This window comes from Ilyonectria robusta, assembly GCF_021365365.1.
Source record: "Ilyonectria robusta strain PMI_751 chromosome Unknown BGZ61scaffold_46, whole genome shotgun sequence".
NCBI classification, from domain to species: Eukaryota; Fungi; Ascomycota; class Sordariomycetes; order Hypocreales; family Nectriaceae; genus Ilyonectria; species Ilyonectria robusta.
Window position 1 is genome coordinate 223,198 of NW_025764480.1, and position 13,769 is coordinate 236,966.

General features: G+C 50.3%; 3 protein-coding genes across 3 annotated transcripts; 1 reads left to right on the forward strand and 2 right to left on the reverse strand.

The window, feature by feature from the left end:
• Positions 1–6,523: 6,523 nt before the first annotated feature.
• BGZ61DRAFT_466091 (uncharacterized protein) lies at positions 6,524–6,944 on the reverse strand. The gene has a single exon (XM_046247645.1). It carries the CDS (start codon positions 6,923–6,925, stop codon positions 6,608–6,610), a length of 318 nt encoding a protein of 105 aa, XP_046095218.1. The 5' UTR covers positions 6,926–6,944; the 3' UTR covers positions 6,524–6,607.
• A 1,328-nt stretch (positions 6,945–8,272) lies between these two features.
• On the reverse strand, positions 8,273–9,544 carry BGZ61DRAFT_371520 (uncharacterized protein; the record flags this gene model as incomplete). Its single annotated transcript, XM_046242109.1, has 2 exons — positions 8,273–8,864; positions 8,964–9,544. 2 exons carry the CDS (start codon positions 9,542–9,544, stop codon positions 8,273–8,275), a joined length of 1,173 nt encoding a protein of 390 aa, XP_046095219.1.
• Positions 9,545–10,936: 1,392 nt separating this feature from the next.
• BGZ61DRAFT_176014 (fungal-specific transcription factor domain-containing protein) lies at positions 10,937–13,658 on the forward strand. Its single transcript, XM_046237635.1, has 5 exons — positions 10,937–11,249; positions 11,336–11,342; positions 11,407–11,547; positions 11,609–13,093; positions 13,147–13,658. Exons 3-5 carry the CDS (start codon positions 11,412–11,414, stop codon positions 13,527–13,529), a joined length of 2,004 nt encoding a protein of 667 aa, XP_046095220.1. The 5' UTR covers positions 10,937–11,249; positions 11,336–11,342; positions 11,407–11,411; the 3' UTR covers positions 13,530–13,658.
• The last annotated feature ends 111 nt before the right edge of the window (positions 13,659–13,769 follow it).

Consider the following 13,769-nt stretch of genomic DNA (forward strand, 5'->3'; position numbering starts at 1 on the left):
CCAACGTCGTCCTGGAAACAACTGCGTAAACCTGGCCCCGTTCCTCCTTCAGCTTGCAGGCCATTCTCCGCCTATTGAACTCCATCGAGACGTAGGGCGACCAAGTCATTAGGTAGAATTAACATCCACCGCCAATAACGTTCTAGAGTCTCTCACGACTCTTGAGTTTCGTAGAGTAATGCACTTGTAGAGACCATGCGTGCCCTTGTTTTCAGGCGGCAGAACTGACCAGCCGGACAGTCTCAGTCCAAGCTGATGCCTGCAACCTGGTCATGAGTCACGCCTTTCTCTCATTATCATGCACCGCAGCTTCACGTCTCCTGCATCGGCTTCCCCGAAGTCTGCCTCGCCGGTGCGTGACGTATGAGCTTAGACTTATGCATCCCTTTGCATACAGGAGGAAGCAATGCGGCCAGTGATCTTATTGGATTGGATTGGAGCTGGATCCGAGGGTCGCTCCAATCCAGTCCAGATGCGAAGGCATGCTGCCTCCTGGATATCCAGAACCGATCCAGATCATAATTTTACCCTTTTGGGACGATTAGTAAGCCGCTGAATAAACGTCGAGGATATATGATGCAGAACAAGATGTCACATCCAACAGACCAAAACGTTATATAATTGATCAAACCGGAAGGAAGGTCTTCCAGCTAGTCAGACTAGCTGTTCAGACCCGCTGCCCGGAGGTCCGAGCTTCCAGTCTTCCAGTCAGAGGTTGGTATCAGCTAACGTGCATGACAAGCATGTGCACCAAACAAGCATGTGCACCACTTTCACTTAACCTTTAAGATAAAACATAGCAAAAAAACACAACAAAGCATCTAATCAATTGAGACTAATCGCTATACTCCTCTCCAGACATCGCAACAACGATCTGACATGTTCTTGCGTTATGCCCGGTCTCGCCGCATGTTCCACAACGGCTTTCCTTCCGTCGCGCCGATCCTCTTTGACCACCACTTCTCGATGATTCGGCCACTACCTGCATACCAACATCCTTCTGATCAATTGCTTCCCTTCCCTCATCTACAGTCATCTTCCCTCTATTCTGCAGGCGGGTTCTTTTTGCTCTACGCCGCTTGCTAAGTACCTCATTTGACTGTCGAAGGATCTGGTTCTCAGACTTCAGTAATGCTATCTGATGCATTATTGCCTTTGTTCCCTTAGAAAATGACTCAAGTGCCTCAAGAATAGATGCCGGGGAGCTGCTCTGGTGCCTTCTAATTCGTCTTTTGAGGTATTCAGACTGAGAGCTAGCCTCAAGGACGGTCTTTGGGGTCTTTGGAACCCAAGGGTCGGGGAGGCTCGCCTCCTCCTCAACAGGTGTTGGAGTCCGTAACTGCACATCAAGCTTGGATATGACACTTTCCGGGTCTAAAGGAACAAGCCCGGCTCCTCTAAAACCTCCCTGAATATTGCCTTTTGTCATAGCGGCTTGGTGGGCAGCGTAAAAGGCCGGAAAGAACTCGGTCTTTGAAATGTGGGTTATAGAGCATCTAATCAAATGCTCTATTTCCCGACCGTACGCCTTTTTGAGTGGCCCAAAGCACCCGACGTCAAGAGGCTGGAGTAGATGAGACGAATGAGGTGGCATACAAAGCGTGATGATGTTGTTCTCCTCGCAATATGTCTCAAAGCCGGTCGAGTGGTGGCTTTCGTGCCCATCGAGGATCAGAAGGCAATAGCGACCATTTGATCGGGTCTTTGTGTGCTGATCAAAGTGCTTGATCCACTCAAGACCCGTCTCGTTGTCAGTCCAGCCATTTTTGGTCGTGGCGATGGCCCAATCGCCCGGGAGGTTGCTTTCTCGATACCAGCTGGCGAGGTGATATTGGCCCGCAACCACGATGAACGGCTGGATCGCCCAGCCTTCCGCATTGATAGCCTGGATGACCGTAACCCATTCCCGGTTTCCAGGCTGGACTGATTTCGGTCTTCCACGCCTTTCTGCGCCTGTGACGACCATTCCGCTTGCGATCATACCCATCATAAAGCCAGTCTCATCAAAGTTGTAAATATCAGCAAGGGTGATACCATATTTCGCGATTGTGTTCGCCACAAGCGTAAACCAGTCGCGAATAATAGTCGGATCTTCGCATTTAGCCCTCTGATAGTCATATTTGCGAAAAAAACGCGTCTTAAGCTCTGGGTGTCGCTTGACGAAGTTGGAAGCCCAGCGCTTGCCGACGGGTGACGCGTCGCGGTCAGCGAGCAGTCGGTTGGCCATTTCTTCCACACCACGCAGTCGCGGAGGAAATCCTCGCGAATCTAGGTCGAGAATGAACTGAATAATGATCTGTTCCTCTAGATTTGATAGTTTGCGTGATTTAGGGATCCAATCGCGTCGAGAAAGAATGCCATTCTGTCGGCGACGTAGGGCATAATAATCAATTTCATAGATCCTTGCGGCGCGTCTGAGACTTAATGATGAGTTATTTTGAAGAGCTTGAAGGGCAAGAAGGATATTTGCCTCTTTATTTGACTGTGACATGTTTTGTGGTTGAGAAACAATTGATCAGAGGGAAAGAGGAGAGATTGACGGATTTTTGGTGCACATGCTTGTTTGGTGCACATGCTTGTCATGCACGTTACCATCTGCCTCCCAAAAAGCAAGTTCTTCAACACAACGGCCCTGGCGGCCCTATTGACCTTATGTATAAGAAACCGACCTCTTTTCAGTCGTTAGAGAGGAAAAATCAAGATCTTTTATGCTACGATCCAGATCCATCAGAAATTGCGACACAAGATCCCATGATACTAGCTAAACCCTGAGCCCATTAAGTATGCTCACCAGCAGTGTTCTCCAATATATTTGACTCCTCACTACCGTCATCTCCACCGCCATCTTCTTCCCCTGCCGCACCCCGCCCACAGGTCCCAGCCTCATCCCTTGCTTCGTCTTCCATCAAGCCGATACTGGAGTTATCAAATGCCTTCCGCTCTGGGCGTCCATACCAAGCCCGTAGGCACTCGCTGGCTTCGATTACGTCCATCCGAAGTCGTGAACGACGATCCGTAAGGAGGAGCTTGGCACTGCTAAATAAGCGCTCACACTCATCCGACATGGGAGACACGGCCAACACGTCCAGCGCCATACGAGCTAGGTCCGTCTGCGAGTGGTAGCGCTCATTCCAGTACTGAATGGGATCGAATTCTTCGTCATCCTTAAGGCCGATAACGTCAGTGGTGATAAACTCGTTGTAGTGGTCCACCGAGGGTAGTTCATGACTTAATTTTAGGGTCGGACTGGCGTAGTTTAAGCCGCTTGTGATTCCGAACCGAGGTGAACGATTTCTCCTTTAATTCCGGCGCCTTAGAGATGTGAGTAGGAACTGGGGCTCCGCCAGCAAACTTTCCTCGATATTCCTCAGTCCAGAGCTCTTTGACAGCCCCAACCGCTGCCTGGATCCAGGCACGCTTATCATCGCTCTCATTCCAAACCTGATGGTACCATTGATTCTTGAGGGTTGGATTCAACGATATAGCGGCGTAGTAAGCGGGCGAATCATCAGCCTTGTTGTAGTACTTCTCGCATTTCTTCCAGGCAACTTCTGCTGCCGCAGCAAGCCAATTATAGTCATCGACTTCGCTTTGGGTATCCTGCTGATTCGGGCCACGCCTGCGGAGGGCATCGTCAGCAAGTTGTTCAAATTTTTGCCGAGCAAGTTGGATTTCATCAATTAGCCAATCCAACGATTGAAAATGATCCGCAAGAGTCCACTGCCTCCCTTCGTTCATGATTGTGGCTTCGTAGAATGTCTCGAGTTGGTCATGGAGGTGTCCGAGTTCATCCCATTGCCGCGGTGTAAGCCGGTTATCCAGGACGCCCATGTCACCCAGTGGAGGCTCATATTGATCGCAGAAGAGCTGGATGCGTTCTTTGACGTTAAGGGCGCGTCCAATCGATAGAAAATAAGAATTCCAGCGCGTCGACTGGCTTTGAACAAGCTGCATGACACTCGAACATCAGTCTCTGAAGTGGGAATATACGGTGCTGTTGCATTAAAATGCGGCGCGAAATAAGGGCCTTACGTCTAATCCATCGAATGCAGCCAGTTCACCGCCTATTTCTATTGATCTGAAGAATTGGCGGCGTTGAGGACTCGCTCTAATATACCGTACGATATTGTGGAGCCTTCCAATTGCACCACGTCGCTTCCACAGCTCGCCAATCCGTGTTAAGTCTCCTTCTCGATACGCCGATTCCAGATCCTTGCAGGTCTTCTCAGCATCCTTTCCCATAATAAAGGCCTGGGCGCAAAGGTTGACGATATGGCCGAAACACCGAAGGCGTCGTCGTAGGCGATGTTTCTTGCTCATGTTCGGATAAAGAGCTTGGAGGACCAGGTCAATACAGGCATCATTCGAAGTCGCGTTGTCAGCCATGAAATAACCGATTCTGCCGCTGATCCCGTACTCGCCAAATATGTGTAGGAGGACATCTGCCATGTTTTCTCCCGAATGTTCGCCAACCAGTTCGCGAAGAGCCAGCACCGCCGTTCGTCTCTTACCATTTCTGCTGACAAAGTGCGCGACACATCCCAGGGTGGCCTGGTAGTTCGGCGATGTCCATAAATCGAACGATATCGATATATTGCTGTGTGCCGCTTGCATTTCTTGACGCAGCCTCTCCTTGCGCGCCTCAAATGCCTCTATGATCCATTTGCGAATCACGAGGCTCGCCTTTGGTAGGAGCGTTGTTAGGCCTGGAAATACATAGAAGAGGAGGTCGCGGAAGTAGAGGTTCTCGATTTGGAAGAAGGCGATGTGACAATAGACGATCCATCGAATAAGAAGCTCCTTGATGTCGTCAAATCGGCGTTTGAATACAACGGTTGATATGCTGTTGAAGTCGACAATTGACGGCTGTGAGGGGTCGTTCTTTGCTGGTCTATGCTCACCAGTCTCCCTGTCAATTTGGTGTTTCGATTCGAGGTGGTCTAAGGCAGTGCAGTTGCCCTTGCTGGAAATTGGAAGCCCCTGCTGGCGCTGCTGCCGCTCACACAGATAACAGTACCAGAACTTCTTCGTTGCGTCCTGCTTCAGTTGTATATCTTCACCATACTGCCAGACAACTGATGTCCTCTTCTTAGTGTGCTTTTGGGACTTTGCTACGGCACAGTAGCGAACATACTGCTTCCCATTCAGCTTGAATTCGTCAGGTTCGATTAGGATTCCGGCCGAGTCATTTGGGCGAGGGCTAATATATGCGGGAGAAAGAATAACTCTGTCAGAATCCGGACGCCGAGCGCTGGTAGCGCCGAAATAGCTGGAGATAGTGGCCATGGTGTAGCTGGTGAGTGGACTGTTTAGACACGTCTGCCATAGTAAAATGACTGTTGTAGACGCGAGCGACGCGTTTTCCTGCATGTTTTTGCTCGACCTATCTGTTGCGCGTTTGGGTGATACAGAAGGTGCGCGTCTCGTGGTGGTGTGTGACGGGAGGCTACGTCACAACGACCAAATTAGGCTTAGATCTGGCCATATCAGGTTAGACCATTGGAGCTCCAGGAGCCTGTTGCCAATCAATCCAATCCAATCCAAATTTTGGGAAACATGAAATCCAATCCAGCCATTTTCTGTCCACTCCAATCCAATCCAAATTGCCTCCAATCCAATAAGATCACTGATTCCATTCCGATCATCACTTCCCACAAGGCTTCTTTGGCCCAACCCCGGCACCTCATGGTGATCTCGTAGAGTGGTTTGAGTAGACTCTGTATCTCCGCCAACAGAAACCAGTCCTATGGTGATGTTGCATCTAGCAGATGGAAGTGATCATGTGTGTGAGAAGCTCTTGATTTCTTCCTATCTAATGAGGGTCTTTGGGTCAGTCTTATAGACGAAGAGACTGATGATGACCTCGGATGACCTCGGACAGCCAAGACAGTCCGGATGCTACGGACTATTTGACTTTATCTAGCTATTCACCTGATCAGAGGAAAAGCCGGTCTTGTGATGAGGCCGATGACGAGGCCGGTGACGAGGCAAGTGGCTGTGGACGCCTATGATGAAAGACAGAAAGCTTGACTGTTGTCATAGCCGCAGAAATCCGATATCCCAATTTGTGACAGGTGAGAGCTGATCTTGGACAGGCACACGTTGTCGGGGCTCTGTTGCCTTCGTTTTGAGATATGCGATGAAACGGTCAATGTGCTCTCGTTTGCGGATGGCACGCTGGATCATCAGGAAAGTCGAATTCCATCTGGTTTCATTGTTTTGCATCAGCTCGAGGTCGATGGCAGCTCGCTCCTCCTCAAAGAGTTGATAGCAGTCTTCGCCGCGCTGGTTGCATGCCAGAGATTGCATCAACTCTCGCCGTTGCGGAGAAGCCCTGACGAACCGGACGATGTTATGCAGCTTTCCCACTGCTCCCCGTTTCCGCCAAAGTCGAAGCTCACGCTCTTCAACTTGGAAAGCCGCCTCGGTGAAGGTCTCTCGCTCAAACGAGCCAGGGTCTTTTTCCCAGAGGAACGCTCGAGCTGCAAGGTTGACAATATGCCCAAAGCACCGTGTTCGATGGTTTCTAATATCCTCTGCGGGGTACTATTCCACAATCAGTCGCAGCCCACCCGCTCCACCCGTAGAACTCAAGTCATCTCACATGCTAACAACTCCCGGATATCGGACATTTAATTCTGGGAAACTCATATTGCGGTACTATTGCAGACCGGTCGGAAAGTTTCGACCACCCTCGCGCGTCTGCCCAATTGACAAGTGTGGCTTGACTTGCAACGTCTTTATTCACTTCGTGAGCAATGTGCAGGGAGGCGTGCAGAGTGTACAGCGCCCAGACGCTGTATCTGAGGATAGAGGCGGTTGCGGACCTTGTCTTGCGATTTCCATCTTTGTCTACTGTTTGGCGGGAGCGGAGAATGAGCATGACGCATAGAGTACACTGCACCGGTACTAGGGCTATTGCCATCAGTGGAAAATGGTATAATTCCTCACCTAGGCTACCTGCGCAAGTATCGTCGTACCTAGGTCTGCGCACGATGATTGTAGCGTACGCAAGTCTGCACGTGGCAATTTCTGCGCTCTGGAGACTCCTCTTCCCCGTGTTTTCTTCTCTCGCCGAGAACAGGCACATACATACACAGGGTTGCAAAGGGCTCGATTTGATTTGATTTATTTTGATTTGGATACGATTTATTTGCTTGTAACCCTGCACATACACACTAAAGTACTAGTATGTGCCTCGCCAACCTGGGCACGCTCATCTGCCAAACATGCGGGCGGCGCGTGGCGAGCAGCCCGCGGGGATGAAGCCGTGCGGGACCATGTGCGGCAAGTTTGTGTCGAGGGTTCAGGGCGAGGTGGTTCAGGGCGAGGTGGTTCAGGGCGAGTGTGGTGTTTGTCGCCAGGCGAGGAAGGAGAGAGCCGATCTGGCGTGGAGGCTGTCCCGGGCGTTTGGGAAGTACTAGAGAGAGGGAGGGCCTCGGGCGGTGATTGCGACGATGATGATGATGATCATGGTGCGGATGGGGGTGTTCCTAGGGGGGAAGGACAAAGGGCACAGAGGGGACGAAGATAGTGATGGTGACGAGTTGGTGAGTTGTTTGTCTTCTTGGAGTTGGTCATGAGTCGTACACCAAGGCTTTCAATCGCTGCTTCGGGGCCGCTTCGGGCACTCTCATGAAACGGGATGTACATGCCATTGGGGATCTTTTGTGATCCCTTTGTCTATCTCATGAACCTCCCAAACAACATACGGTTGATCACCCAAGCCCGATGTTTTTTTGTGATTCGTTGCCTTTCATTCGGTAACAAACGCAGTGACTCATGATTTATCAGGCAACATCGAAGGATCGAAAACACTATTGGAATATGTCTCAAAGGAGCTCGAAGTCAATGTGAGGCTGCAACTGGCGGGCCTCCTTTGGAACCTGAAATTTGCTCTATGTCAGGATTGGCTGAGTTTGGCGCAATGATGCCCGGCGGCGACTAATAATGACGCTAGAATGGTTGGGTCCGACATGCAGAAGATGAGGCGCCGTTTCCTTCCCCCAGATAGCCCATGACTTGGATTGCCAATGCGCGATGCCCGCTTGTGGTGGGTTCATCTGGTCTTCGGTCGGAGACGGATGACCATCGTACCCAGAAAAACAGGCAGAATGCATCGACACAACGCAGTTTTGTCCGGCTCTCTTTGTCCTTGCAACGATATTGGGCGGGTACAACGTTGATAGGCCAGATATCTCAACCATGCACTAACGTCCGGATAGCTTCAACATTCTTGGAGTGATTCTGATTTCTCGTCGCTCTTTCATTATTATTTGGGCATAATCAACTGGCGGAAAAGAGGCCAGTAATTGTATTGAGCCCATCTGCGAAGGACTTGAAGTCCGAGAATGATTTGATAAATGCCCATGACGTTGCTTGTAGTCCCGATAGTGAGCTTCGTCCACAGTATAGTCTGGGATGCCTCGCGCGTCGTCACAACCAGATACCAATCGTGACCCTGGATAATTAAGCCAGGGAGAAACTCTGGAAGACGTGCTTTCTGAGGCCGTGCATCCGACACAGTTTCATCCTGGGTATCAGTTCTGGAGAGTTCTGTCAGAAGGTCCCAATGTGCGACATGCCACACCCCGATCTGCAATGCGGCGCTATCCCAGCCCTCCCCAGTCTTCTTAGTCTCGATGCCTAGAGCCATGGGTCTCTGTCTTAGTGGGTAATAGTCTGTGTGGTTGATAACATTTCCTGTGAGATGTACCCTCGCAGTTTGGATCAAAGATTGGGTTGCGGCTAATTGTGATGTGTCTGATGTCGGCTCCCGCGCTGGCTCGAGGTAGATGCAGAAATCCACTTTTTTCGAGGGAGAATAAGGTGGTAGATAATTTGGAAGAATGCTTGCAGTCGAGCTATGGAGATGAGGTTAGAACAGGCACGAGAGGTTCAACGCCGACGCCAACTGAGGGTGGAAAGCAACAGGTGAATCAGGCTTGATCTAATACACGTACCAAGGCATGTAGTTGACGAAGTGGGAAAACGATGGCGCGCCTGGCTGATGTAGGGCAAGCTGAAGTAGCTGGGAGTGCACAAGCATATTCCAACTCGATTCAGCATGGAAGTTCTCTTGGCATTCAATGGCCGCATCCAACACATTGAGAATCGATGTCGAATCGGGAACATGGCCAAGATCTCCGCGACTGGGCGAGAAACAAGCATCATCTTCAGCAATTTCTACGATTGCTGGGTGTGTATGTTTCCCAAGTTCAATTCGGGAGACGGAGTCAAGAATGTGACGGCCGCGGGAGATTTGCCGCATCGTCTTCAAAAGTTCGGTGAGGCTGGTCGGCGGATCGCGAAGACTGGCCAGTTCCCGTACCACGATACCCTCGTTCCCAAGTTCGAGGGCGTTCAAATGCTTCTGGGGCGACAAGCGACCTGCCAATCCAGAGTGCTCTGATGCTTGCGATCGCGACGCGAGCGAATAGCTCGAGTCGGACCTCGGATATTGTATGCGCTTTCGCCTCGGTCGAGGCGTCTCATCGTCCGCCATCTGACGTTTGGTTGGACTTTCCTCCCGAGAGGAGGACATGCTTTCATTGGATCGTGCAGGTGTCGGGGGCTGATAACGGTGATGGCGGAAATTGCGCTTGCGCTTGAGACTGGCCGATAGAACGGTCGTTGGAACGGTCGTCGAGTCGGTAGACCAGGTGCAGGAGGTTGTGCCTAGCCATTCAATAACGGAGGCTTCGTCCATAGCGATCCTAGGATGTGTCACGATGTTAATGAGCGTCGCTATGGGAGACGCGACTCGAGTTTATGAAGTGCAAGGGAAACCAAAACATGTAGCTAGGTACGATAATGGTGTGGAGAGGACAGCGCTAGTTCGGCAACATTGGCGGGGTAACAGCCGTGTGACAAGTCTGAGTTCACCACCTTGGGGCGAGCCAACCTAGCAAGCTACAAGGGGGGTAGGTTGGCCACAAAAATGCGGGACTGCCCCTCTCACTTACGCGCCCTCATTTTGTATGCATGCTGCACCAAACAAAGAGACACCAGACTGTGAAAAGCATCACCCCTGTGTCTGACGGACTACGGGACCGAAGACTTACCATACTCACTCAATTTATTTCGCCCGGTGGCTGATAACCAATAGGGCACTAGTTGCTATTGTACATATCCGTTTCCCAAGCTTTGTCATGATCTCGTAAAAGCCCATACAGCGTCCAATTTCTGCTTTTGCCTCTTCGTTTTCCATCTCTCAGTCATGGTGGATAGTCGCACTCGCACCAAAACGCGTCGGAAATCGCTCAGGCCCTCTCACAGAACCACGTGATCCGCGCGTCTGTTCGCTTAGTGAGTGGGTCTGAGTGCCTGAGGTAACAGCCGGCTGTGTGCGTAAGTCACGTGATATTAAATTCACAGCCGGCTGTACCCCTCTGTTAATGCACTTGACTAATAATACTCCAAGGTTGCGAAAGATGGGCCTTCAACCTACCCTAGAGCCAAGTGGCGATATGAGACGGATGAACAATTATGAACAATTATGAATTGTTCTGAATTTGCGAGCTTCTGAAAATTAGGTATAGGTATGTTATTGTACCATCTGGTTTTTTACTTTGGAGGATACCTTAAGGGTGCAAGATTAACACTTTAGATAAGCCTGTAAACTCATTAATCCAGCTCCCAGTAATTCTTGACACTACAACAAGGGAAAATGAAACAACAATCTATTTCAAGATTTTGCGCATTTTTAAATTGAAATGAATATGGATAATACCATCGAGTCTAAATCCCATGGGAATCTGTTACATTCGCGATACTATTCGACATTATTCGTGGGTGTTTTTATGCCTTCACGAGGTAATCAAACACAAAGCTTCCGCCACAGTGGGCTAACCAGCTTCATCCTAGCGGACCCAGACCCCGCATTTGCCGCTCTTCGCCAAAGCTGGGGAACCATCTTTGGCACTCAGCTGAGCTCCTCTGACCTTGACCTTCAAGATTGTAATCGACCCTTCCTACTACAGGTAGCTCAATCCAGTGAGCTTTGCTACGTATATTAAGACTGTGATTTCTTGGATTGGACTTCACTGGCCGCCCGTGGCCTCGTTCTCAACGCCTTAATCGCACCTTGGAGGCTTGCTCCGTGCTCCGATGGACCCGAACGAATCTGCGCCCATGGAGTCTGGGCGCAGCTTCTTCGAGGCCGAGTCAATACCAGAATTGGAGGAAGATGGACGAGGCTGGCCGTGGACAATGCATAAAGGCCACCGAGCTTGCATGGAGTGTAGGCGGTATGTTCCCCTTTTTCTTCAATCCCAGCAGTAGGCGTGGAGCATCATCTCGCTAACTGGCGTGCTCCGATTGCGACAGAAAAAAGACAAAATGTGAGATAACCATGTCGTCAGTGGATTCTGGCAGCGCGAGACTGATCTTTTTATCCACACTTAGGTGACATGCGACAACCCATATGTGGCCTTTGTCACAGGACCGGCGGTTCTTGCAAGTTCCCCACAAAGAGGAAAACGCCCGAGTTCCGGCGTCCGTCCACGAAGCATAACAAGAAACAGAGAATTGATCCAGACAGACTTGGTGAGATGAGAACATCTAGCGATAAAGGCATGGAAGTCTGACGGTTAACGTTTTGCGCCAGAGCGTCTTGTTGGCCTTCTCGAATCTAAATTCAGTGATGGGCAAGCTTTCGATAAACCATCGTCACAGGATTCTGAGCAGAGGCTCTCGAATAGTCCCCCGAACGATGCCGACCCGAATACGTCGACATCGTTCGACTCAGCTTCAGGCATCGCTGACCAACACTCTACGGGCGACTTGGACTGCGGCAGATCCACTGGTAGAAGTCCGTCTAATATTCTCGACATTGTAGGCTGCCTCGATCCTCGAAAAGCCTCAGAAACTCGCAACGAAGAAGCCTGCCGTCTCGATGTCCCGAGCGAAGTCGCGACTGAGCTCATCCAAATATACTTCGACAAGGTCCAGCCCTGGCTTCCATTACTTCACAAGCCGAGGACTTTAGCCCGATTCATGAAAAACGACGCGTCAGGGGCCATCTACCAGGGAAGTTACTCGACTGAGGACGCGTTTCTACTCTACGGCATCTTTGCCTTGGCTGCGCGCTATTCTACCCATCAATATTTTCAGAACATCCAAGCACCGGACCGTGGGACGCAATTCGCAACTAAGGCCACTCGCTGTTACACTACGCTTCGAACGGCAGAATCTGGCCCAACACTGCAGTATCTTCAAGCTTGTATCCTGCTATGTAGTTACTTGCACGCTGCTGGTCCCGGGCATACGGCCTGGATCCTCACTGGTGTCTGCGTTCGGTTCGCTTACGATCTTGATCTTTGCGATGTGGATGAGCGAGAAGAACCTTGGAGAGACCTGGCACAGTGGACTGATCTCGAAGAACGTCGGCGAGCCTTCTGGCTTGTGTGGGAGCTGGATGCCTTTGGTTCAATCATGTCAAGGCGGCCAAGTGCCATCAACCGCAATAGAATGGCGGTTCGCCTACCAGTCGCAGATGCCGCCTGGTTTGCAGAAACACCCATCGACTCTCCGGTACTTCACCCACGGCCATCAGAGGCCTGGAAGATACTGTTTGACTCCCCCAACCAAGACGAACGTGCGTGGTTCCTTTTGGCAAACTACCTCATGGCGGTCTGTTACGACACCTGTTCAAGCAAACATGGTTGCGCTCACGAGCAGGAGGAACTTGCAGGCTCCGTTACTTGTCTCTCCATCGCGATAACGCAGCGCTTTGGCCTGGAAATCCACCCCATCCTTTTCGAATCCGAGAACTTTGCTAGGTCCAACTGGATCATTGGTATGCACTTGATGTTGACAACTGCGCGCACATTAATCTCGGCAACTGATGCGATGCGAAGAGCTTCTGTATTAAACAACACACGAGAAGTTTCCCGCATCATCTTGCACTGGCACCCGGAATATGTCGCTTTAAGCCATCCTTTTTTTGCCTGTACTTTGCTGCCAACCTGGATGAATCCTCCAGACGAAGCATTTCTCCCGCCTACTGAAAGCTCAAACCCCCATCAAGACGTGTTAAATTTGATCTTGGCTCGATATGCCTCGGTCTGGAAACTAGGGTCATTACTACTTGGTGCGAACATTGGATTCCCTCATTCGATGAAACCTTTGCTGACGTACGTCCAGACGTGACCGCGATGTTGAATCGTCACCCTGAGATTTCGTCCCAAGAGCTTCTAGTTGCAAAGTACTTTGCTATATACTTCCCAAATCCGCTTATGGCAAAGGGTTCTGCGACAGCTTGCACGAACGATCAGACTCTACAATCCGCGAATCTGCACGGCACAACCATAACGGGCAGCGAACTTGGGTACAGCGAACTGCCTGAGCAGACTTTCCAGTTGCATGGACCACCCACAAATCTCCAGAAAGAAGATCAACTGAACGAGGTTGTGAGCAGAGGTCACGCGGGAGAAGATTCGTTTGACCTGATGGACGATTGGAGCTCACGACTTCCACTTGAATACTTGTGCGACGATAATCAACATTTTAACTACTTGCAGCTTTGAGCTGAGTCGAGATGGAATTAGGAGAAGACAGAATTGTGTAACGTACATGATAAGCGAGCGATACAGACAAGCGAGCGATACACTTTCCTATACCCTTCAAAATTAAAACTTCAATAAAAATATAACAACACCTTAAATTAATTAAAACTAATAGCTATCCTCTTCTCCAGAAGTCTCGATTACAGCCTGACAGGTCCTTGCATTATGACCGGCCTTTTTACATATTCCACAGCACCTTTC